At 45.6% G+C, this 20,596-nt stretch overlaps 3 protein-coding genes and 1 long non-coding RNA gene across 13 annotated transcripts; 2 read left to right on the top strand and 2 right to left on the bottom strand.

Moving 5' to 3' along the window:
* Window positions 1-43: 43 nt before the first annotated feature.
* On the top strand, window positions 44-10,068 carry ythdc1 (YTH N6-methyladenosine RNA binding protein C1). Of its 2 annotated transcripts, none has more exons than XM_018663126.2 (16): window positions 44-252; window positions 1,187-1,288; window positions 2,539-2,837; window positions 2,934-3,327; window positions 3,440-3,502; window positions 3,598-3,692; window positions 3,836-3,944; window positions 4,022-4,139; window positions 4,894-4,978; window positions 5,053-5,207; window positions 7,856-7,935; window positions 8,204-8,240; window positions 8,467-8,506; window positions 8,640-8,705; window positions 8,789-8,980; window positions 9,168-10,068. In XM_018663126.2, the coding sequence occupies exons 1-16, from the start codon at window positions 225-227 to the stop codon at window positions 9,354-9,356; spliced, it is 2,052 nt and encodes a 683-aa protein (XP_018518642.1). In that variant the 5' UTR covers window positions 44-224; the 3' UTR covers window positions 9,357-10,068. The 2 variants fall into 2 exon arrangements, with proteins under 2 accessions (XP_018518642.1, XP_018518641.1); XM_018663125.2 differs by having other exon boundaries at window positions 45-252; window positions 2,931-3,327.
* LOC127140944 (uncharacterized) lies at window positions 6,684-7,860 on the bottom strand. Of its 6 annotated transcripts, none has more exons than XR_007811463.1 (5): window positions 7,593-7,860; window positions 7,397-7,557; window positions 7,291-7,331; window positions 7,085-7,257; window positions 6,684-7,048 (listed from the first exon to the last, which is right to left on the bottom strand). It is a non-coding gene; the product is annotated as an uncharacterized LOC127140944 (long non-coding RNA). The 6 variants fall into 6 exon arrangements; XR_007811462.1 differs by having other exon boundaries at window positions 7,101-7,257; XR_007811466.1 differs by having other exon boundaries at window positions 6,684-7,058; window positions 7,130-7,257.
* Window positions 10,069-10,070: 2 nt separating the features above from the next.
* LOC108874615 (UDP-glucuronosyltransferase 2A2-like) lies at window positions 10,071-13,387 on the bottom strand. The gene is given in 7 exon segments (XM_018663127.2): window positions 10,071-10,679; window positions 10,950-11,017; window positions 11,019-11,170; window positions 11,370-11,457; window positions 11,633-11,913; window positions 12,051-12,540; window positions 12,829-13,387. Coding segments are annotated over 7 exon segments (1,599 nt in total). The 5' UTR covers window positions 13,072-13,387; the 3' UTR covers window positions 10,071-10,402.
* Window positions 13,388-13,573: 186 nt separating this feature from the next.
* Window positions 13,574-20,130, top strand: wu:fi75a02 (SH3 and multiple ankyrin repeat domains protein 1). 4 transcript variants are annotated; one of them, XM_018663124.2, is made up of 12 exons: window positions 13,574-13,759; window positions 14,415-14,498; window positions 14,617-15,672; window positions 16,089-16,560; window positions 17,907-18,242; window positions 18,411-18,434; window positions 18,543-18,720; window positions 18,926-19,014; window positions 19,121-19,192; window positions 19,285-19,415; window positions 19,495-19,653; window positions 19,900-20,130. In XM_018663124.2, the coding sequence occupies exons 2-11, from the start codon at window positions 14,423-14,425 to the stop codon at window positions 19,650-19,652; spliced, it is 2,592 nt and encodes an 863-aa protein (XP_018518640.2). In that variant the 5' UTR covers window positions 13,574-13,759; window positions 14,415-14,422; the 3' UTR covers window position 19,653; window positions 19,900-20,130. The 4 variants fall into 4 exon arrangements, with proteins under 4 accessions (XP_018518640.2, XP_050924899.1, XP_050924900.1 ...); XM_051068942.1 differs by having other exon boundaries at window positions 13,577-13,759; window positions 19,495-20,130; XM_051068943.1 differs by having other exon boundaries at window positions 13,577-13,759; window positions 14,399-14,498; window positions 19,495-20,130.
* The last annotated feature ends 466 nt before the right edge of the window (window positions 20,131-20,596 follow it).

Here is a 20,596-nt window from a genome sequence, read left to right as displayed (position 1 = left end):
GTGTAAATAAACCCGGAAGATTCCGGCAGGTGGCGCTGTTTCATCCAGAAGCTGTTTTTGAGCAGAAGAAGAAGAAGCAGCTTCAACAACACACCGTGTCCGCCATTTGCTCCTTCTGCTGCTCCGACTCGGTTTTCTTCCTGTTTCGTCTTTAAATTTAAACTAAAACCCGGTTCACCTGAAGTCACCTGAGCGCGAGGCAGGTGCACGTCACAGCGGCGGTGATGGCGGCCGACCGACGCGAAGACAAAGGTGGGGCGCGAGCAGGTCGCTTTGTTAGCCGCAGTTATGCTGTTAGCGTTAGCGTTAGCATTTGCGCTATCTTTGTTCTGTTGATTCTCGGGTCCGTTCACCTGCGGATCAATAATCGATAAGTCCATGAATGACTTGTGGCTGATGACGTCAGTTAGTGACGGGAGACTAGTTAACAGGTTAGTTAGTGATCAGCTGACGGGTCCTCTGCCTCAGTCATCATGGCTGCTGCATGCTAACCCTCCCCGCTCTGTGAACCAGACTCCGCTTAGTAATCCGATGATTCTGTGGCTTCACTCGGTTTTTACAAACACGTTTCATCACCTCTGACCAGACGCCGACTGTTATCGATCCGTGATGTGGTCTGATTAATCCGGGCTGTGATTGGCTGATGAACACATCTTAACATAGGAATAGGAAGCAGAGAATTCGGTTTTATTGATCATCCTCGGTTAAAATGATGATGCGTCACTTTTATCTTCAGTTAATAGTTTTATGTTTGAAATGTTCAGGTTCTCAGATCAGACTCAGCACAGTCTGTTGATCTGTTTGCCAATTGATTAGGTAAAATCAGAGGTCATTTATCAGTTAGTTTATCAATAGTAATAATAGATGAAATAATAATGATCAGGACAGAATCAGTGGCAGATGAACTCCTCTAATAATCATCAATCAGCTGATCAGCAGCTGCTCCAATAATCAATAATTTATTTTAATATTGACTGTTTCCAGCTGCTGTAACATCTCTGTCTGTCCAGCTGCTTTATAAAGAAAATTACTGATTGAACAGGTGATAAATGATCAATAATCTCTGATTATGTTTTTTATTAAGAACTAAAAACATCAGTATATGCCAAGTCTTCTCTGATTGGCTGTTAGTGTCACTGGTTCAGTTTAAATAAAGTTTTTACAGTTGATGATGTCATGGTTTCAGATGGAGAACTGAACGTGTTGGAGGATCTGTTGACTGAAGCTCCAGACCAGGACGACGAGCTGTACAACCCCGAGACCGAGAGAGAGCTGACCGACAAGAAGGGTACTACTACTGCTACTACTACTGCTACTGCTACTGATACTGATACTACTAATACTGCTGATACTGCTGCTGATACTACAACTACTGCTACTGATACTACTAATACTGCTGCTACTACTGCTGATACTACTACTATTATTACACCACTACTGCTGATACTACTACTGCTACTAATACTACTGATACTACTAATACTGCTGATACTGTAACACATCCAATGCTGTGTTTCATGTATTTGAGTTGACGCTCACAGATCTGCTCCTGAAGAACAGCTCAGCTGTTCACGTTCGAGTTTAATACTAACACTTTAAACCTGGAACATTAAACCATGAAGGTGAACTGATTCAGATCGTATCTCAGATTAGCTGTTGTTAGCAACAGTTGCTAACAACGCTCTACAAACAGCGTAGCAACATGTCCACAGATAAAACCTGAACAGTTCTCTGTGTCTGACTGACTTCATGTAAACTAATGAGACTGAGCTGCTATAAACAGGAACATTAGCAGAGAGTTCACTGCTGTTGATGTGAGGAGCAGCCATCTTGGATTCTGATGTCAGGGTTAGTGGTGTTGCTCCGACTTCAGGAGGCGTTCAACTTCAAACTGCTTCTACTACCTCTATTACTACTAGAGATAGACTGATATGGTTTTTTCAGGGCCGATACCGATATTTGGAGCTGATATTAATTTGCAGTAAAAGTGAAAATATTGGTGTCAAAATTTTGAATAATACAAACTCCAACACTTAACTTTGTTTAAATGTTTTTAAGCATATGTTTATTAAAGAGCTTTTCAGATTTGCAACATGTTAAAGGTTTTTTTATCTTAGACAATAAACATCTTTGTTTTAAAATTCTAACAGAAAGTGCAGGGAGCTCTCAGGCTCAGCAGCATCTCTTAGCTCGAAGCTTCTCCACCCGGCAAAACTTTTTCTCCTCTCCGCCATGTGTGTGAGCACTGTGCATGCACAGCTTTCACTGCTGATTGGCTGTTGCCGTTGCTCTGTGTGTAACCAATCAGATGGTGCTGTGGGCGGGACAATGCTGGAGACAGCGTAGTGACTGCAGACAGAGAGGCACGGCTGCATCAGAGTTTTAAATCGATTTCTTATCGGTTGTTGGATTAAAAAAAAAAAAAAAGGCTGATGCCGATTACTACCACTACTACAGATACTCCCATCAGTACTCTAGTTACTCCAGTACCTGAGAGTAGTCCTCTGTGACCTCTGACCCCTGCTCTGTGTCTGACAGGAACAAAGAGGAAGTGCGAGCGCTCTGACAGCCATGATCTGAAGAGGCTCCGCCCTTCATCAGGCCACGCCCCCTCCAGGTCGTCCTCAGCCAATAAGAGAGCCCAGGGCCCGCCTCTTTCCTCCTCCTCTAAGAGGACGGCGTCGAGCCCCCGCGGCCGACATGCCGCCGGTGGGTACCGCCATGAATACTACGAGGAGCGAAAGGGGCGGCGAGGGGCCCGAGAGGCGACCAGGAGCCGTGGAGGAGAGGACACACGGCGGCGAGACTCCCAGAGAGTCCTGGACGGTCTGAGCCAGGTACCTGTACTACTACTACTACACACAGTACACACAGTACACACAGCACACACAGCACACAGCCAATCACAGTCATTTCCTGTTTGTCCTCAGAAGCTGCGGCGTGATGAACGGCGGGCAAGCCCCTCCCCCCACGAGGAGGACAACCAATCAGAGGAAGAGGCGGCTGAGTACGGGTCGGAGCAGGGGTCGGGAAGCTCCTCCCCTGCTGCCTCCCATGTAGAGGAGGAGGAAGAGGAGGATCAGGAGGAGGACGAGGAGGACGAGGAGGAGGGCATGGAGGAGGAGGACGAGGAGGAGGAGGAGGAGGAAGGAGAGAAGGACGAGGAGGAGGAGGATGAGGAGGATGAGGAGTATGAGCGCCGCGGCGGTGGCGAAGGGAACGACTATGACACTCGGAGCGAGGCCGGCGACTCGCGCTCTGCCTCCTCCGTCAGCTTCTCTGATGACGGCGAGACGGCTCGCTCGGGCTCCGGCTCCGAGGCCTCCGGTAACCATGACAACAACAAAACGACACTGAACGACAGTTCAAACTGTTTCCTGTGTTCCTGTCAGAATAAGTCACATTAAAACCATTTCCTGTTTTACTTTTATTTTGAAAGGTTCAGAGAAGAAGCAGGAAAAGTTGTCGTCGTCGGTCCGAGCCGTTCGTAAAGGGATGGAGAGTAAGGCGGTCATCTTTATTCACCTTAAATCAACTGAGACGATGAGTACTGAGGTTCTTGTAAAGTAATCAGATTACTTCCTGTCTGAATGCCAGATCCTACCAGTAAGCTGCGGTACATCCTGCGAGACGCTCGCTTCTTCCTCATCAAGAGCAACAACCATGAGAATGTTTCTCTGGCTAAAGCCAAGGTTGGTTCACATGGAGTTATCTGTTGTTGTTGTTTACACCTCAGAGCTCCACCTGCCGCTGCTCTGTCAGCACCACACTCTGACTCAAACACCTGAGATGAAGGTGGTTTTTTTTGAATGTCTGATGAGGTGTGATGTTTCAGGGTGTGTGGTCGACGCTACCTGTCAATGAGAAGAAGCTGAACGCAGCTTTCAGATCGGCTCGGAGCGTCGTCCTCGTCTTCTCCGTCAGAGAGAGCGGCAAATTCCAAGGTTCAGAAACGATCGATCAATTATTGATCAAAAGATTTTTTTCTCCTTGTGTCTTAAAGTTTGTCCTCCGTCTGCAGGTTTCGCTCGTCTGGCGTCAGAGTCTCATCACGGAGGATCTCCCATCCACTGGGTTCTTCCTGCTGGCATGAATGCCAAGATGCTGGGTGGAGTCTTTAAGATCGACTGGCTCTGCAGGTAAACACCACCACACCACCGGGGGGGTGGGGGGGTGTGCCACTACTGACTAAAATCCTGTTTCCAGATGCTGCAAATCAATCTCGAGTCAATCTCTTGCTTCACATGTGATGAGGAAGAGGAAGCAACTGCAGCTTAAGTTAAAGAAAAATAAAGTTTAACATCACTGAGTGCTAACGTTAGCCAGCTAACCTAGCAAACATTAGCACCTGCTGGTAAAAGCAGGTCTCCCTGATATAAGTCCTGTCTGTTCTCACTTCTCACTAGCGGGGCAAACATAGTTAGCTACGACCAGCTACATTTGCCTTAACTTGGCACTTTTTAGTAGCTAGAAACCAACATTATGCTAACTATCCTCGCCTAGCTAAGGTGAATAAAGCTGTCTAACTATTTTCACTGTTTCTGAGCAGCACAGAAAACAACTGACAACTGAAACATGAAGATGTGGCTCATAGCAAGAAACACCCTGTAAAACCCAGAGCTGATATCACGGGGACCTGCTTTTACCAGCAGGTGCTAATGTTAGCTAAGTTAGTTGGCTAACGTTAGCACTCAGTGATGTTAAACTTTACTTTTCTTTAACTTATACTGCAGGCATTTCCTCTTCTGTCCCTCGTCACAGTGAAGCAGTAGAATGACTGAATAGTTTTTGGACTCAGATCTGCAGAATCTGGAAAACAGGAGAGACTCAGAGAAGTTGAACTGTGTTAGCTGAGGTGAGCGTGTCTCTGATCTGTAGCTGTTGTTTCCTCAGGAGGGAGCTTCCCTTCACGAAGACGGCTCACCTGTCCAACCCCTGGAACGAACACAAGCCTGTGAAGATCGGACGTGATGGACAGGTGAGCTCTCAGTTTCCTCTCCTGTGTTCGATCTCGGAGTTTGTTTTGGTGTGAACTCGTCTTGTCTCTTTCAGGAAATCCAGCCAGACGTTGGTGCTCAGCTTTGCACCCTGTTCCCCTTGGATGAGAGCGTGGACGTCCACCAGGTGGCTCGCCGCGTTCGTCACAAGCGTCGGACGCCATCGGAGCCGCGGCCCAGAGGCCGACCGCCGCAGCGTGAACCGGGAAGGTTAGCCAATCACCAAGCTCCTCCTCCCGCTTCCTGTTCTTCTTCTCCTGCTGCGACTACAGCACCACCCGCCGCCGGACGACGGAGACGGCCACCGCCGTTAGCCGGGGGCTAGCTATCCCATGATAGCGTTGCTGGTTCAGTGGTGGTTGTTATGGTTTTTCCAGTTTGGAGTTTCCAGCGGAGCGACACCTTGCTCTGCGTCGCTGTTCAGTCAGGCAGGAAGTTAAAACGTCGGCGTTGATGCTCGTTAACGGTTCAGGACTCAACGGTTTATTTTAAAGCCTTGTTTTTAATTTTAGTTTCAATTGAGCAACATCTTAATTTGATTCACTTCTTATTTTGTCTTTTTAATACATAATTTCAGTTAAATTTATTTTGTTCTTTCTATTTAATTTAAATCTTAGCTGAAGTTAAATTCTCTAAATTCTGTTGTTGCTGAATGTTGAAGCTCTTTTTCTTTGCAGGAGTATCTTTGGAAGTTTAAAGTCTAAATATTTGGCCGTTAGCTGGACTGTGGCTGGCCCTTTCACAATAAAAGCAGAAAGGACGAGCGTCATTGGCCAGACTGACTGAGGGGGGTGGGGGGTGGGGGAGGGTTGAGCGAGGTAGGACTAACAGAGAGAGAAAGAGAGAGAGTGAGGGACTGAGCTGCCAGTGGACTGATTCTGGTCTGGGAAGGGGGGGTGAGGGGTGGAGCCAGAGGCAGGGCCTCTGGACTGTATCCAATGAGAGGGTGTGATGTAATTACAGAGGGGGCGGGGCCTCTGGACTGTTCCAATGAGAGGGTGTGATGTGATGTCAGAGGGGGCGGGGCCTCTGGACTGTATCCAATGAGGGTGTGATATGATGTCAGAGGGGGCGGGGCCTCTTCACTGGTTCAGATAAGGTAAAGTTAAAGGAAAAAATGGACTTAAAAAATAAAATCCTTTTGGACTGACCCCCCCCCCCCCCCCCATGAAAGGACAGTTATATTACCCCCCCTTCCCCTCCCCTCCTCCCCCTGCACACACACACACACACACTGAATCAGGACTGATGTTTGTTAACGACAAACTTGATATTTGTTGGTGTGTGTGTGTCGCTCTGACGAACTGAATATAAAGGTGTGTGTGAGGAGAAGAGCAGCAGCAGCAGCAGGAGGAGGAGGAGGAGGAGGAGGAAAATAAAAGAGAGAGAGAATCCAGAACGGACGGAGCGACAGAAAGACGAGAGAAAATTTTGTCGTTTCTGTTTGAGGACTGTTGCTGGAGGGGGCGGGGCTGGGATGAAAGTGGGCGGGGCTTTGTGATTTGATTGACAGGACTGCACCACCATCATCATCATCATCATCACCCCCCCTCCACCCTTTCAAAATAAGAGGGTTTTTAAAAAAGCCTTTAAGATGGACTGATGAGGAGAAAAACTGTTTTTTATAATGAAAGTGTTGTTGACAAACAATCAGCCCCTCCCACATAAACAACAGAAGCGGTATGTTGTTTACTTCACAGCCTTTTTCTTCTTTGTTTTTTATTGTTGTGTGAATGAAGCTCAATCTGTCAAAGTGTTTCTGTCCATCAAACAGACGGTGGTTAGTTAGATCTGAATATGACCTCTGGTCCCCTGACCTCTGACCCCTGACCTTCAGAGACTGTGTTCAGATTTTTTAAATACTTTGTTTGGAAACATTAACACTAGTAGATAACAGAAGGACTCGAACGGGACTAATTGAAGTCGGTAACAGATTAATCTGGTTTAGATGAAAACAGATGTTAAAATTCATGTTAAATTTAAACTTTGCTTCTCACCTGTAGACACCTCCTTCACCTGTAGACTCCTCCTTCACCTGTAGACTCCTTCACCTGTAGACTCCTCCCTTCACCTGTAGACTCCTTCACCTGTAGACTCCTTCACCTGTAGACTCCTCCTTCACCTGTAGACACCTCCTTCACCTGTAGACTCCTTCACCTGTAGACACCTCCTCACCTGTAGACTCCTTCACCTGTAGACACCTCCTTCACCTGTAGACTCCTTCACCTGTAGACAACTCCTCACCTGTAGACTCCTTCACCTGTAGACACTCCTCACCTGTAGACTCCTTCACCTGTAGACGTCCCTCACCTGTAGACTCCTTCACCTGTAGACCTCCTTCACCTGTAGACTCCTTCACCTGTAGACGTCCTCACCTGTAGACTCCTTCACCTGTAGACGTCCTTCACCTGTAGACTCCTTCACCTGTAGACACCTCCTCACCTGTAGACTCCTTCACCTGTAGACACCTCCTTCACCTGTAGACTCCTTCACCTGTAGACAACTCCTCACCTGTAGACTCCTTCACCTGTAGACTCCTTCACCTGTAGACGTCCTTCACCTGTAGACGTCCCTTCACCTGTAGACGTCCTTCACCTGTAGACGTCCCTCACCTGTAGACTCCTTCACCTGTAGACACCTCCTCACCTGTACTGTAGACGTCCCTGGCTCAGAACTCTTTTTATTGTTGGAGATTTAAAACTTTTTTCCTGGTTGTGTTTGAGCTGAGTGAGGTTTTTTTTTTTTTTTTTTTACAGTGTATTAGTGTGTGTGTGTGTGTGTGTGTGTGTGTGTATGTATGTATGTATGTATGTATTTGTGTGCATGTGTGTATCTTACTTGTCGACTTGTTTACGTAGGCGTCGACCTGAAGAGTACGATCTCCACGGCAGGAAGCGGCCGCGAGCCGACGGTCCACCTGACTTCAACCAGCGAGCAGGTCGTTCAGTCTTCAGTTTATTTCAAAATAAAAGCTCAGTCTGTTCTTAACGTTTGTATAAACTCATCAGCTCAGTTTGTGTTAGGAGGAAAATTTAATCATTTTTGTTTGAAGGTTTTAACGTCTCGTTTTTCAGCTTTTATTTTCTTCTGATGAGTTTTTTGTTGTAATTTTTTGTGTCGACTGGATTCTGCTCATTTTCCTTCAGACTCGTCGTCTGCTGCTCAGAGCAACTAAAATGTAACAGTAGAATTTATTTTATTTTCAGGGTTTATCCAGGACCTCCGCAACCAGCCAGTGGACAGGTGAGACACCTCATCGCCCACCTGACACAGGTCACCCAGAGTGGGTGGAGCTACGGCAGCGTTCATCAGTAAAACATGATTCAGAGAAATCAGTGATTCGAAGATGAATCCGAAGAAATTTAAAGTTAAAAGTTAAAACGACAGAAAATAACTTTATTAACAAAGTGGTTTTAACATTAAATAACTTTATTGACGAAGTGGTCTTAACAGTGTTTTCTGTTTTCAGACGTTTCTCCAGCGTCAGACGAGACGTGTTTCTCAACGGGGTGAGTCCCAGACATGTTAGCATGTTAGCTTAGCTTTGGTTTATCCAGCAGAGCCTGTTTCAGTCCTGTAATCAGTGTTAGCCAGTTAGCATCAGGTGTGTTCATCTGTGTTTACCTGTGTTTCCTGCCTCAGTCCTATAACGACTACATGAGGGACTACCACCACAGCGTCGGTCCTCCTGCTCCCTGGCAGACTCTGGTACGTCTCTGTTATTGATCCTGTTTCCTGATCAATCAGCTTATTGATGACAGACTCTAATGATGTCATGTACTTGTCATCAGGCGGCGTACCCCGGTGTGGAGCAGCCACCCCCCCATCACCCCCCCTATTACCACCACAGCCACCCCCCTCCACCCCCCCACCAGGCTTACCACCACCACCACCACCCGGCCCTTCCACCACATGAGGCTCCGCCCCCTCGCTTCAGAGACAAGCAGAGAGCGCCGCAACACCGTGCCTTCACGTCCAGCCCGGTCAGTTCTACTGTCACTGCTGTTTCTACTGTCTGTACTGTTTCTACTGCTTCTATTGTCACTCTGCTGTTTCTACTGTCACTCTGCTGTTTCTACTGCAGGTAGATTTTATTGACTTGACGGTCTGTTGATGGTCTATTGACGGTCTGATGTCATCTCTCGTGTCTTTTTTTTTCCCATCATGCAGCACGACTACGACATGCGTGTGGACGACTTCCTGCGGCGGACGCAGGCCGTGGTGAGCAGCCGCCGTGAGCGCGAGCGGCAGCGTGAGCGGGAACGAGGCGGACCCCGCCGCGAGAGAGAGAGAGAGCGAGCGAGGGACAGAGACAGAGAGAGAGAGAGGGACAAAGAGAGGGGGCGGTATCGCAGGTGATCTGATGATGTCACAGCCTGTCAGCCTGCGGGGCTTTTATTTTGATGGGTTCCTGTTTTTTCTTGAAAATTATGAATACGAAATGAGCTCCGTGATGACATCATCAACTTTTATGTGAATAAAATAAAAAACCAAACATCTGGTGATTTTTGGTCAAAACTCTTATTTTGATGATCCTGTGACATCATTTCCTTCCAGGCACACGCCGGTCACATGGCTCCGTTTGTTTCTGCTGCTCACATTAAACATGTGATTTAAATGAAACATCTGTGTTCGATGTTTTTCAGTGTTTTAGTGCGGAGGTTTCAACATGAGGGTCGGGGCCCTCTGAGGAGTCGCCACATAAATCTACTTCCTGTTTGTTTTTCCTTCTCTCTGATTGGTTGTTACTGTGATGACCAAACCTCCCCTGATCACAGACGTTGTTTATTGATCAGTGGCAGGTTGAACTGATCTGTGTTCGGTCTAACAGAAAACTTTGTTTCCTGTTTGTGAACAGAGGAAACGGCACCTGTGCTCGTTTTTGTACAAAAGCCTGAAATCGACTGTTTTTTCGGTTCAGATTTTCATCTGATTTGTTGTTTTTTTTCTTTAATGTTTGGATTTATGTACAAATAAAGTTTCCAAGAATAAAACAGCTGTGTAGATTAGAGGTTTGTGTGCGGGGGGGACGACACTTCAAACAACATTAATAAAGAGTCTAAAAACATCACGACACGTTTTAGAATTCAGACTTTATTATTTCTGATGGAAACAAAGAAAATAAAAAGTCGAAAGAAAATCTAATGTGAGTCAGATTTATTTTAATCAGCTGAAGCTGATGTCAGAGCTCACCTCGTCCCCTGTCCTGACATTTTTATCAGTGACAGTTTGAAAGTAATCTGATTACTGCAGTGCATATGAAAGCAACTTTAACAACTCTTATCTGAATAAAACTGTAAAAATAGTTTCTGTTGAATCTTTAGAACAGATTTAATGCTGACTCGATAAATTAGAGAAAATCCTTCGTTAAAACGCGACATTCTAACTCTGTTGACTAAAAGTCTTCAGTCGTTCTTTTCTCTTCCTCCTTGGCTGCAGCGTCGCAGGAGACGGCGGACGCCCGCCCAGCAGAGGGCAGCGGCGGTCGTTATGACGACCAGCAGGGCGGCGGAAGAGTCCACGCTGTGGTACTGGAACCAGTTTAGGTCATGTGACGCCAGCCGCAGGTGTTGCGCTCCGCCGTGTCGCATCACAAACTCCACCCAGAAGACGGCGGTGCTCAGCGGCGCCGCTGGCTGGTCGCGGTGCAGCGCAGAGAGACGCTGAATGCTGGACCTGTAACTGAGCATCATGGGAAAAAACAAGAGGTCACACTAGTGTCTAACTGCTGCGTGTTAGAATGCTTTTATTGTGAAAGACAGAAACTACAAACAATTCCAAGTTTGAGTGTACGAGAAGTTGGTTCAACAGGAAGTGTGGGGCTTTTATTGTAAAAGGAAAGACAAATTGTGTTCATAAAAGAAAACATCTGAAACAGGAGAATTTTAATTCAGATAAACAAAATGGTAAATTTTAAACTGAAAGTTCAGTTTCCTGTGACATCGCCCTCACCTGGGCTCGTTGATGACGGCGTGCAGCGCCTCTGTCAGCTCGTCTGCCGTCAGACGGTTGAAGTCCAGGGATGATGGCGGCGCCGCGGCGGCTCAGACGGGCGAGGTTATCAGGCTGATCGGCGAACAGCGGAACTCCGACCAGCGGCACACCGTGATACACGGCCTCGTACAAACCGTTCGTGCCGCCGTGAGTCACAAACGCTCTGGTCTTCAGGTGACCTCACAGAAAGGAAACAGGGCTTTTATTGTGAAAGGATCTCATGTGAAGATGAACAAATACTTCTGAAGACGTCTGTTGACTCTGAAATATTTTACAGTAAACATCAACAGATCAATATCCATAGATACTAATTGAGCTGATCTATCGGTGGAACAGTGTTTCACTCTGGCTTTTATTAAAAGACAGGTGAGTTTTTACCCAGCAGGTCGTTCTGAGGAATCCAATCGTAAAGCTTCGTGTTTGTCGCCAACGTCTTAGGAGTTTCTCCGCGGTACCTCCAGATTACCTGACCACAAACAGGAAGTTCTTTCAACAGGAAGTACAACCAGGCGAGAACACATGCCTTCATCAGACTCTACGTTAAAAACGAACGTACACCTGGTGACAATCAGAGCTGTGGAACACTGAGATTTCCTGATGTCCCTGAACGCATGTTTTTCTGAGTGGGTGGAGCCTCTGACCTTCTGCGGGATTCGTCCGAAGGCGGCAGCGATGACATCAGCTCGTTCTGGCATCAGGTTGGTTACCATGGAGCCGAAGGAAACCACCACGACACCTGCGTCGCCTGAACTCTGCACAAACGCCTCCATGTCATCTGGCAGCTGATTGGCCGGTTTGCAGTGCAGACCACCCACGTACCTGAAGTTGGGCGGGGTCGGTCGGGGCGTCTCAATGTCCCAGAAAGTTCTGATGAGCCAGATGTCTGCATTTCCCAGAGTCTCACAAACGCTGCTGGGACTTCCTGTCCACACAGGAAACAGAACAGTGAGGCTTTTAATTTGAAGGACAGGTCAGTAGGGTCCAATGAACATCAAAATAAAAGTTTTTCTTTTTTTCATTCACAACTAATTCACAAATCAACACCCCCCTCCTGCTGACCTTTGACCTCACTGTAGTATTTATCCAGCGTCAGCCTCCAGAACAGCTCTGACATCACTGACGCCGAGACGTACGTCACCACGTTAATCAGCCTCTCCACAAATGTCATGCGGTCGCTGTAGGGCAGCGGAGCAGCGGGGACGAATGACGGTGGCGCGGGTGCGTGGCCACAGTGTCGCTCCAGGACGCCACCGAACGAGAAGCGCAGAGAGACGACAAGCGGCAGGCGCAGCGCGTCGGCCACCAGATCGCCACACATCACCATCGGGTCGAGCAGGACAGCGTCAAACGCAGTGGCGCGCAGTGTCACCATCAGCTGCTTGTTCTTCAACATGGCGTCACACTGTTTGATCCCAAAGTCAGCGGAGCGCCGCAGCCAATCCCAGGTCCTGAAGAACTTCTGCAGCAGAGATGACTCGTGAGACTCATACATGGAGAAGTGAATAAACTCCTCAGTGAGTCCGTGAAACTCAGACCTGCTGAACGGAACCTGAAACAAACAGAGCAGAAAGTTCTCAGTCGTTCAGGTCAGAGTCGACTTCAGAGCTGAAGGAAACAACTTGTTTTAGATTCTTGATGACGTTTCTCATCTGAAAAGGCTTCATCAGGTCTAGATCCTTAAATATTGATTAGGTAGAGGTCAGAGCTTCTTCCTCATGAGACCATCTACAGAGAGCTGGTGACACGGAGTCGTTATTGATCTGTTGTTGTTGGAGGTTATATCAGGTTATATCAGAGATAAACTCATTAACCTTCATCAGTTAACACCTGACGTCACCTTGAAAACCAGGAAGTTGAACTTGGCGGCGTCTCTGCTGTCGTTGTAGTTGACAGACGGCGACGCGTCGGAAACTAAGATGGTGACGGAGTGGTTCCTCTTCACCAGCTCCTCCACGATGCTCCGCATGTTCAACCAATGGCTGTACTCACCCGGAAACACCAGGACATGGCCGCCGTTGGCCGGAGCGAAGGGTGCAAGGAGGGACACAAGAACAGCGAGAAGAAGACGCAGGAAAATCATCTCGAGTAAGAAAATCAAAGATCCTGAGACGAGTCTGTTCAGTGACTGAGCTTCAACCAAAGTCCAAACTGATCAGAGGTCAGGTACAGATAAGAGCTGCTCTCTGATTGGACGATGCCTTGCTGTATCAACACTCTGATCACATGTCAGTGCTTCACCTGAGGAAGGAGAGATTCATTGATTGATTGATCGACTTTCCAAACACCAGTCAGACCAGTCACAGATATAAATCATGGTCTCTGTATATTGATGCTTTGACATTATTTTTTTCTTTCACGCTGATAAAGCACCTCTGAATTAAACTGATAAATACTCTGATTGATCAATTGATTAATTGATTGATTGACCGACAAAAAAACAGACAGAAATAGTCTTTGTCACTTTTCTTTCCTCATTTGAGTTTTGTGCTTTTACTTTGAAAAACCCATTTCTACGGAAGCTATGTAGCTTTATTTCTATTGTGTTTTAATTTGAAATGTTTCATTCCTGCCGCTTAGGAGCTTTTGCTTTGACACTCCCACTGGAAGTTCATGTGACTTCCGTTAGCTTGACGCCGGTTTGATGCGATAACGGGCACCGATTCCTCTGGAAATACCGGCCAGATTCGGTATTTTCCTGCCGGTAAACCACCTAAAATGAGAGACAAGAGGATTTAACGGAGACTAAGGACCCACTGGGCTTGAAAAAGGTAAAATGAACCGTTAAAATGTCCTGGTTTGTCCTGGTTTAAAGGTTTCACCCCCAGTAAGACCTGCTAACAGCAGCTAGCCGCAGCTAGCTCGATCACTTTCCTTTTATTTCCCCCAAATCCCGTTTTATCCTCAAATCGACCCGCAACATTCCCGCTTTCTCTAAGTTTCCCTTCGTGTTACGTCACACAGAAGCCCACTGTGACGACAGAAAACCGTCAAAATCACGAGTTAATCACCTGACTAATGAACTGAAATACGCTGATTTACACGAAAATTCCTAGGATTTTTCCAGCCGGAGTTAGTGAAATCTCGCGAGAGGTAGTGAGAGTTGCAACTTCTCCTAAGATTCTTTTATTTTGAATATACTGACGTCATTTAGCTGAAGAAATGTTTTTATTATTTTGTTGTCGTTGATGTGATTGGAAATGATTTGACTCAGGAAGTTAAGAAGTTTCCTGAGAACACAAGAAGTTTGGAAAATAAATTATAATAAATTATTTATCTAATTTTGATTGTAATATTAATGTATTATTATTTAACTTCTGTTATTTCCTGGTTCCATGGTATTTACATATAAATATATATACACACCATTAATACAGACGGTATATAAAATTTTATTTCTTAATTTATAGCCTCTCTCTCTCTCAGTCACCACCATGTTCTCTCGCCCGCTCTCGCCTCATGTTCTCCCATTGGCCGATGAGGGTGATGACGTCATGGAGACACAAACAGGTTTCATCAGTTTAGAATTCAAATATTTAGATATTGTTTTTATATTTGGGCGAGAGATCTTATGTTTACATGTAGAGGTAAAGAGAGAGAGTACTAACTGTTGTTTCTCCTCCTGCAGGAGTTTCCTCTCCTCCTCCGCCTCATTGGAGCTCCTCCTCTTCTTCACCTCCTCCTCCCTCTGTCTCCACTTCCTCCTTTCCTCCATTAATTCCTCCTCCTCTTCCTCGTCACATGCCACTCCCTTCTTCTTCTCCTCCGTCATATTTGTCTCCTCCATCTAGCTCCTCTGCTCCATTTATTTCACCGCCTCCTCCTCCTGTAGCTCCTTCTACTCCTCCTCCTCCCTCATCTTCTTCTCCTTCTACTCCTCTTACCTCCACCCTTCCCACTGTTTCTCCTCCTTACACCTCTCCCTTTGTCTCTCCATCCCTCCATCCTTCGCCTCCTTCCTTGTTGTCCCCTCCTCCTCTTCCTCCTCTCTGCCCTCCTCATCCCAGGTCCGTCCCCTCCTTTCCTTTCTCTTCTCCTCTCTCCTCTGTTCCCTCCATCCATCCACCTCCTCCTCTACCTCATTTTCTTCTTTCTCCTCCTCTTCCTCCCTCATCTTCTTCCTCCTCTGCTCCTCCTGCCGCCACCCATCTTGCTCCTCCCTCTGGTTCTCCTCTCTCTCTCTCCACCTCTTCTCCTGTCCCTCCATGCCTCCGTCCTTCACCTCCTTCCTCGTCTCCTGCTCCTCCTCCTCTCCCCTATTATCACTCCTGTTGTCTCATTTCTCCTTCTCCACCTCCTCATGCATCTTGTGTCTCTTCATCTCTTCCTCCTCCAGCCTGTTTTACTCCTCCTCATACTTCTCCTCTCTCCTCCTCCTCAGCTCACCTCCCTCCATCACTCATTCCTCAACCTCCTCCTGTTCCTCCTCCCTCTGTAACTCCTCTTGCCTCAGTTCCTTTTTCTGCGCCTCCTCCTCCTCCTCCTCCCCCCCCCTGTTGCCCCTGCTCCTCCCTCCTGCCTCGCCTCCTCTCAGCTCACCGGTTGGAGGTGCGGCGCCTCCTTCGAGGAGCTCTGGCTTCTCTCGGTCATCGTCTGACATCTCTGGAGAGGAGGAGCAGGAGGAAGAGGAGGAAGAAAATGGGGAGTGGACAGAGAGGAGAAGGAGGAGCAGCCTGTTCTCCTGGTGAGTTGTGTCTGTTACCTCCACCAGACAGGAGGAGCGACACTGGGGGGGTGGGTGGGGGGCGCATCCTCACTTTACCTTTACTGCCTGAAACCTGTGCACAGTACTGTACAACAGATTGACGATTGATTTCATATTGATCAGATAATTGACTGATAAGTTATTTCTTTGTTGATTAAGTGAGTCAATAAAACATCAAACAGTTTATCGTAAACAATCTTTGTCTTTTTTTCTAAACTTACGAGAGAAAAGATTTCATCCAACAGATCAACAGGATTATTTTATCCTCATAACATTCATATTAGTTAGTCTGGATTAGTTATTATTATTGATCACAGTAGATGTAAATTTATTTGTTATAATTGATCCAAAACACTGATCAAACTTTTCTACTTCCTGTGTTGTTTCTTCTTTAGCTTCAGCTGCCTTCTCCTCCTCCTCCTCCTCCTCCTGTAGCCCCGCCCACATCCCACCTGTTGCTTACTCCTCTTCATCATCTTCATCAGACAGTGAGGACTCGTCCGCACCTCCTCCTCCCTACTGTTACAGCCAATCAGACCAGAAAACGGGGAGGAGCAGGGGTGAGGAGGAGGAGGAGGTGAAAGGGAGGAAGAGGAGGAGGAAGAACAAAGGAGAAGAGTTTCTTATTGTTGCAGAAAACAGAGAAGATGAAGAAGAAGAGGAGGGAGGGAGGTTTATTGGACAGATGGCTGTCTCCTTCAGAGGAGGAGGAGGAGGAGCAGAGGAAAAGGAGGCGCCGCTCACTCTGCACAACTTCAACCAGAGGAAACACAGGAGAAGAGAGGAGGGAGGAACCAGCCAATCAGAGAAGGCCGTCAGTGTCGTCGTCAGGCAGAATGGATACAGAGGCCCCCTGCTGCTCCACAGGTGAGGGAGGGAGGGAGAAAGAGAGAGAGACAGAGACAGAGAGAGAGAGAATTTTCCAAAGTGTTATTGAGCCAATTCTTCTATATGGAAGTGAAGTTTGGGGCTCACTGATCAAACAGGAGCAATGGGACTCAAACCCAGTTGAAAAGGTTCATCTTGAGTTCTGTAGAAACATACTGAGAGTCCACAGAAACTGTCCTAACCACGGCTACAGAGCAGAGCTGGGCCAGTTCCCCCTCTTAATTAAAATTAAAAAAAGAACAATCACATTTAGGGAACCATCTGATAGAATCAGACACAGATTCATATCATCACAGATCATTCTTAGAACAATGAAGCTGTATGAACCCAGATCACATTACCTGGAATGGAACAAATGAGAAAATAACATTTCTATATAAAGGTGACACTATGAGAAGAACTCCAAATTCACAAGTAAAACTAGAAAGTAAAAATAGATAAAGATAATAAACTCCGATATTCCAAACAGTGGAAAACAGAAATCCAATCAATTAATAAATTAGAATGCTATAATTTACTAGACAGAGAATTCCAATTAGCCCAATATTTAAGCCAAATAAAACATCCTATAAAAAGACAAACAATAACTAAATACAGACTTAGTGACCATAAACTCACAATTGAAACCAGACACCAAAAAAGACAATGGTTCCAAAGATCAAACAGAATTTGTTCACATTGTAAAACAGGTGAAACTGAAACAGAAATTCATTTTCTCACAAGTTGCCCAAAATATAAAGAAATGAGAGAAAATGAATTCACCACATTTAGACAAAAAATCCCAAACTTTGCTTCCATCCCAAAAGATGAACAGATTGAATCCTTCTAGGAGAAGAAAGCTCTGTGATAGAAGAGGAGAGTCTGTCACAGCACGTCACACAGAGACACAGTTTAATGTAGGGATTCTATATGTCTTTATGTATATACATACACATGTATATGGGTAATTTTATTTTGTTTTCTTGTTTTTTTTTGTTGTTTTGTTTTGTTTGTTTCGTTATTTCTTATCTCATTCTTTATTATTATCTTATTGTATATACTTATCGTTGTGTTTACTGATGTTCTAATGTTCATATGTCATTTTATGCTTTGGCAACATGTTTTATGTCAAACGTCATGACAATAAAGCGAAGGAGAGAAGGGGGTAGAGAGAGAGAGAGAGAGAGAGAGAGAGAGAGAGAGAGAGAGGAGGATTAATAATAATGATTAAATGTATAATAATATTAATTATCACAGTAAATGAGGTTCATTTATATTTTAATTGTGAAATAGATTTTTATTTAAATCATAAATTGAATAAAGTTTTCTTCTTTTTATCCTCCCAGCGTCTCCGGTGCTTCTTCCCATGATGGCTTGCACCTTCTCCAGTCAGCTCAGGGAGTTCAGAGCTGCAGCCAATCAGAGGCTCTTAGTGTCTCATCCAGCGAATGGCGTTTCTCTAACTTCACCCCTCCCCTCTCCCTATCCTCCAATCACAGTGTTTTCCATCTGTGGCTCCACTCCTCCTCCTCCTCATCTTCATTTAGCCCCGCGCCCATGCTACGGCTGTCGGCAGTTGCCATGGAGACACTGTCTGAGTCATCGAGGGGCGGAGCATGTGTGAGTCCTCTGAGGCTCCTGAAGGACTGGACGGCCCCGCCCAGTCTGAGCAGCGACCACTGGTTGGTCTCAAATTAACCCTCGTTATTATTCACGAGGAACATTTATTTTTGAAATTTGCTTCTTAATAAATTATAAATTTGGTATGATTAAGCAGAAGGTTTAATAAAGTTGGTTTAATGTAATTTTTTTGTACATTAATTAAATTAGTCATATTTCTGTTTTTGCAGTTATGTGCGAACACCTGCACCAAGGTAATTTGAAGAGATGCTTAAGTTTAATTGTGAATCTGAAGTTGTTTTTTTTTTTAAATGTCCTCTGTTGTAAAAACAGGAAGTGATGAAATATTTACTGTGTTGCAGCCCAACTTTTTCCTCCCGGCGACAGCACAAGCAGCGAGCCAATCGCAGCGCTCGGAGCCTCAACCTACCCCGACGACGGTCCCTGCCCCTCCCCCCATGTTCGGCCAATGGACTGTCTGCTCCATTCCCTACCAGCCAATCAGCAGACAGCTCTGAGTTTCTCAGCACAAAGGGAGAGGTGGAGCTTCTTATTTTTTCATTTTTAAATTGTAAAATTTTTAATGCATTTTTAAAATACTTTCAATGTTAGTTTTTACTTTTTTACCTGTTTGTTTTATCTTTATTTGTTGTCAGACATTTCTTTAAATGTTTGTCTGAATAATACAGAATTTTTGAACTCTATTATTTTTTCTCTCCTTTGTTTTTGATGTTTTTCTGCTCAGCGCGGTAAACGAGTGTCACAGATTCGAATCCGCCGGGCGTCACCACGGGAAACATCGCTCACACCGATGGGACTGCCAAGGGTCAAAAGGTCAAGACACAAGGGATAAAGGCGATGAAATAAAACATAAAAAAGTCATTATTATTAAAATAGAAAATCAGAATAGAATGAAAACATCATATGTTCAATTTCTCAGGTTAAAAAAGAAGGATTTCAGTCTGGAGGAGATTTACACCAACAAGAACTACAAATCCCCCACTACTAACAGGTAAGAACTACAAATCCCACAGTAAGAGCGCAGACAGAAACCGTGTAAATCCCAAACTACATCTCCCAGCATGCCTTGCGGTCATCCTGCAGGAGTCTGGAGACGATCTTTGAGGAGCCACGAGAGAAGGATGGGGCGTTGCTTCTGATTGGCCAGCAGAGGAGGCGCAGGCTGCTGCTGTTCCCTGACTTCACTCAGCCCAGGAAGAGGAAGAGGCCGCAAGGTATGCTGGAAACTTTGTCAGTGGTGGGAGTAGTGTTGTAGTTTTAAAGAACTGATTTTTTTTTTTCATCTTGTTGCAGGGGCGGGGCTTCCTGTTGCCATGGTTCCCAGGAAGCGGGCAGCAGCTCGGCGACATTGCCATGGCAGCGGTGATGATGAGGCAGACCTGGACGTGATGCTGGTGGAGAGACTGAGCGCACTTGAAGACTTCCTGACACGACAGGGCCTGGACGTGTGAGGTGTGACATCACTTCCTGTCAGCTGACTAAAGGCCAAATAAACATGAGCTGCTAGCATGCCTGCTAACCACCACGTTACCATGGTGACCTCATCAGTCAGGTGGTTTAATGTAGCAGGTTTTATCTTTTTTTTGCAGTGTATTTGATGTTTGTTTTTTAGTTTTTTTAGTTTTTTTTTTTTACAGTGTAAGCTGTTTAAAATGTGAATTCTCTGGAATATTTAATATTTTACCTTTTTTTTTACAGTGTGGATGATGTCATGTGACCTATTAGGGGGCATGGCCCCCTAACAGGTCACAGGTATTTGTATTGTTATTTTTACACACACTCACTTCACAGACACTGCAGTACTCTGTAGTACTCTGTAGTACAGTGTATTACTGTGGAGTCATGGTGAATATTTTTAAAGTGTAATATATATTTCTGCTGAAAATGTTTCTATTTTTGGATCAAATAAAGTTTGTTTCTGTTCACTGACGTTTGTGTGTTATAATATTGATTTTTTTTTTTTTTTTTTTTTTTTACAGTGTCACCTCTGACGTCAATATTTGTTCTTTATTGTTGATGTTTCCAGTCTCGGAACAATAAGCAGCTTTGATAGATAATCGACAAGGGGTCGCGCGCAAGATGGCGCCACTGTAAGACGTTTTGTTTTGTGCTGTTGAAGCTGTTGAAGCTTGAATTTGCTCGCCTTAACGGAAATAACGTAAATAGTTCTTATCACGTTTGAGTATCGCTTGGGGGAAACGCAGTTGAAACTTTGACCCATTTTTGCGTTGTTTTTCGTCACTTTTTCTGTTGACTCCCACCGTAACTAGCTAACGAAGTTAGCATTCTTTGCTTGCTAGTCTGACATTCCATCCATCCGGAAACTGCCAAACTACCAAGCAACTGGTTTTGCTGATATGTCGACTACAGGAGAGGGTATGGAAATGACAATGGA

This window comes from Lates calcarifer, unplaced genomic scaffold (assembly GCF_001640805.2).
Source record: "Lates calcarifer isolate ASB-BC8 unplaced genomic scaffold, TLL_Latcal_v3 _unitig_5489_quiver_634, whole genome shotgun sequence".
In the NCBI taxonomy this organism is placed as follows: domain Eukaryota; kingdom Metazoa; phylum Chordata; class Actinopteri; family Centropomidae; genus Lates; species Lates calcarifer.
This window is presented reverse-complemented; position numbering and strand designations above follow the sequence as displayed.

What these genes read in the sequence shown, in the direction of transcription:
- wu:fi75a02 (XM_018663124.2), top strand. Translation starts at nt 14,423, where the DNA reads ATGTTCTCTCGCCCGCTCTCGCCTCATGTTCTCCCATTGGCCGATGAG. An exon ending in CGTCATGGAGACACAAACAG is followed by an intron (nt 14,499 to 14,616) that starts GTTTCATCAGTT and finishes CTCCTCCTGCAG; the next exon opens with GAGTTTCCTCTCCTCCTCCG. An exon ending in AAATCCCCCACTACTAACAG is followed by an intron (nt 19,193 to 19,284) that starts GTAAGAACTACA and finishes GTCATCCTGCAG; the next exon opens with GAGTCTGGAGACGATCTTTG.
- ythdc1 (XM_018663125.2), top strand. Translation starts at nt 225, where the DNA reads ATGGCGGCCGACCGACGCGAAGACAAAG. An exon ending in CGTTCGTAAAGGGATGGAGA is followed by an intron (nt 3,503 to 3,597) that starts GTAAGGCGGTCA and finishes TCTGAATGCCAG; the next exon opens with ATCCTACCAGTAAGCTGCGG. An exon ending in AGAGAGCGGCAAATTCCAAG is followed by an intron (nt 3,945 to 4,021) that starts GTTCAGAAACGA and finishes CTCCGTCTGCAG; the next exon opens with GTTTCGCTCGTCTGGCGTCA.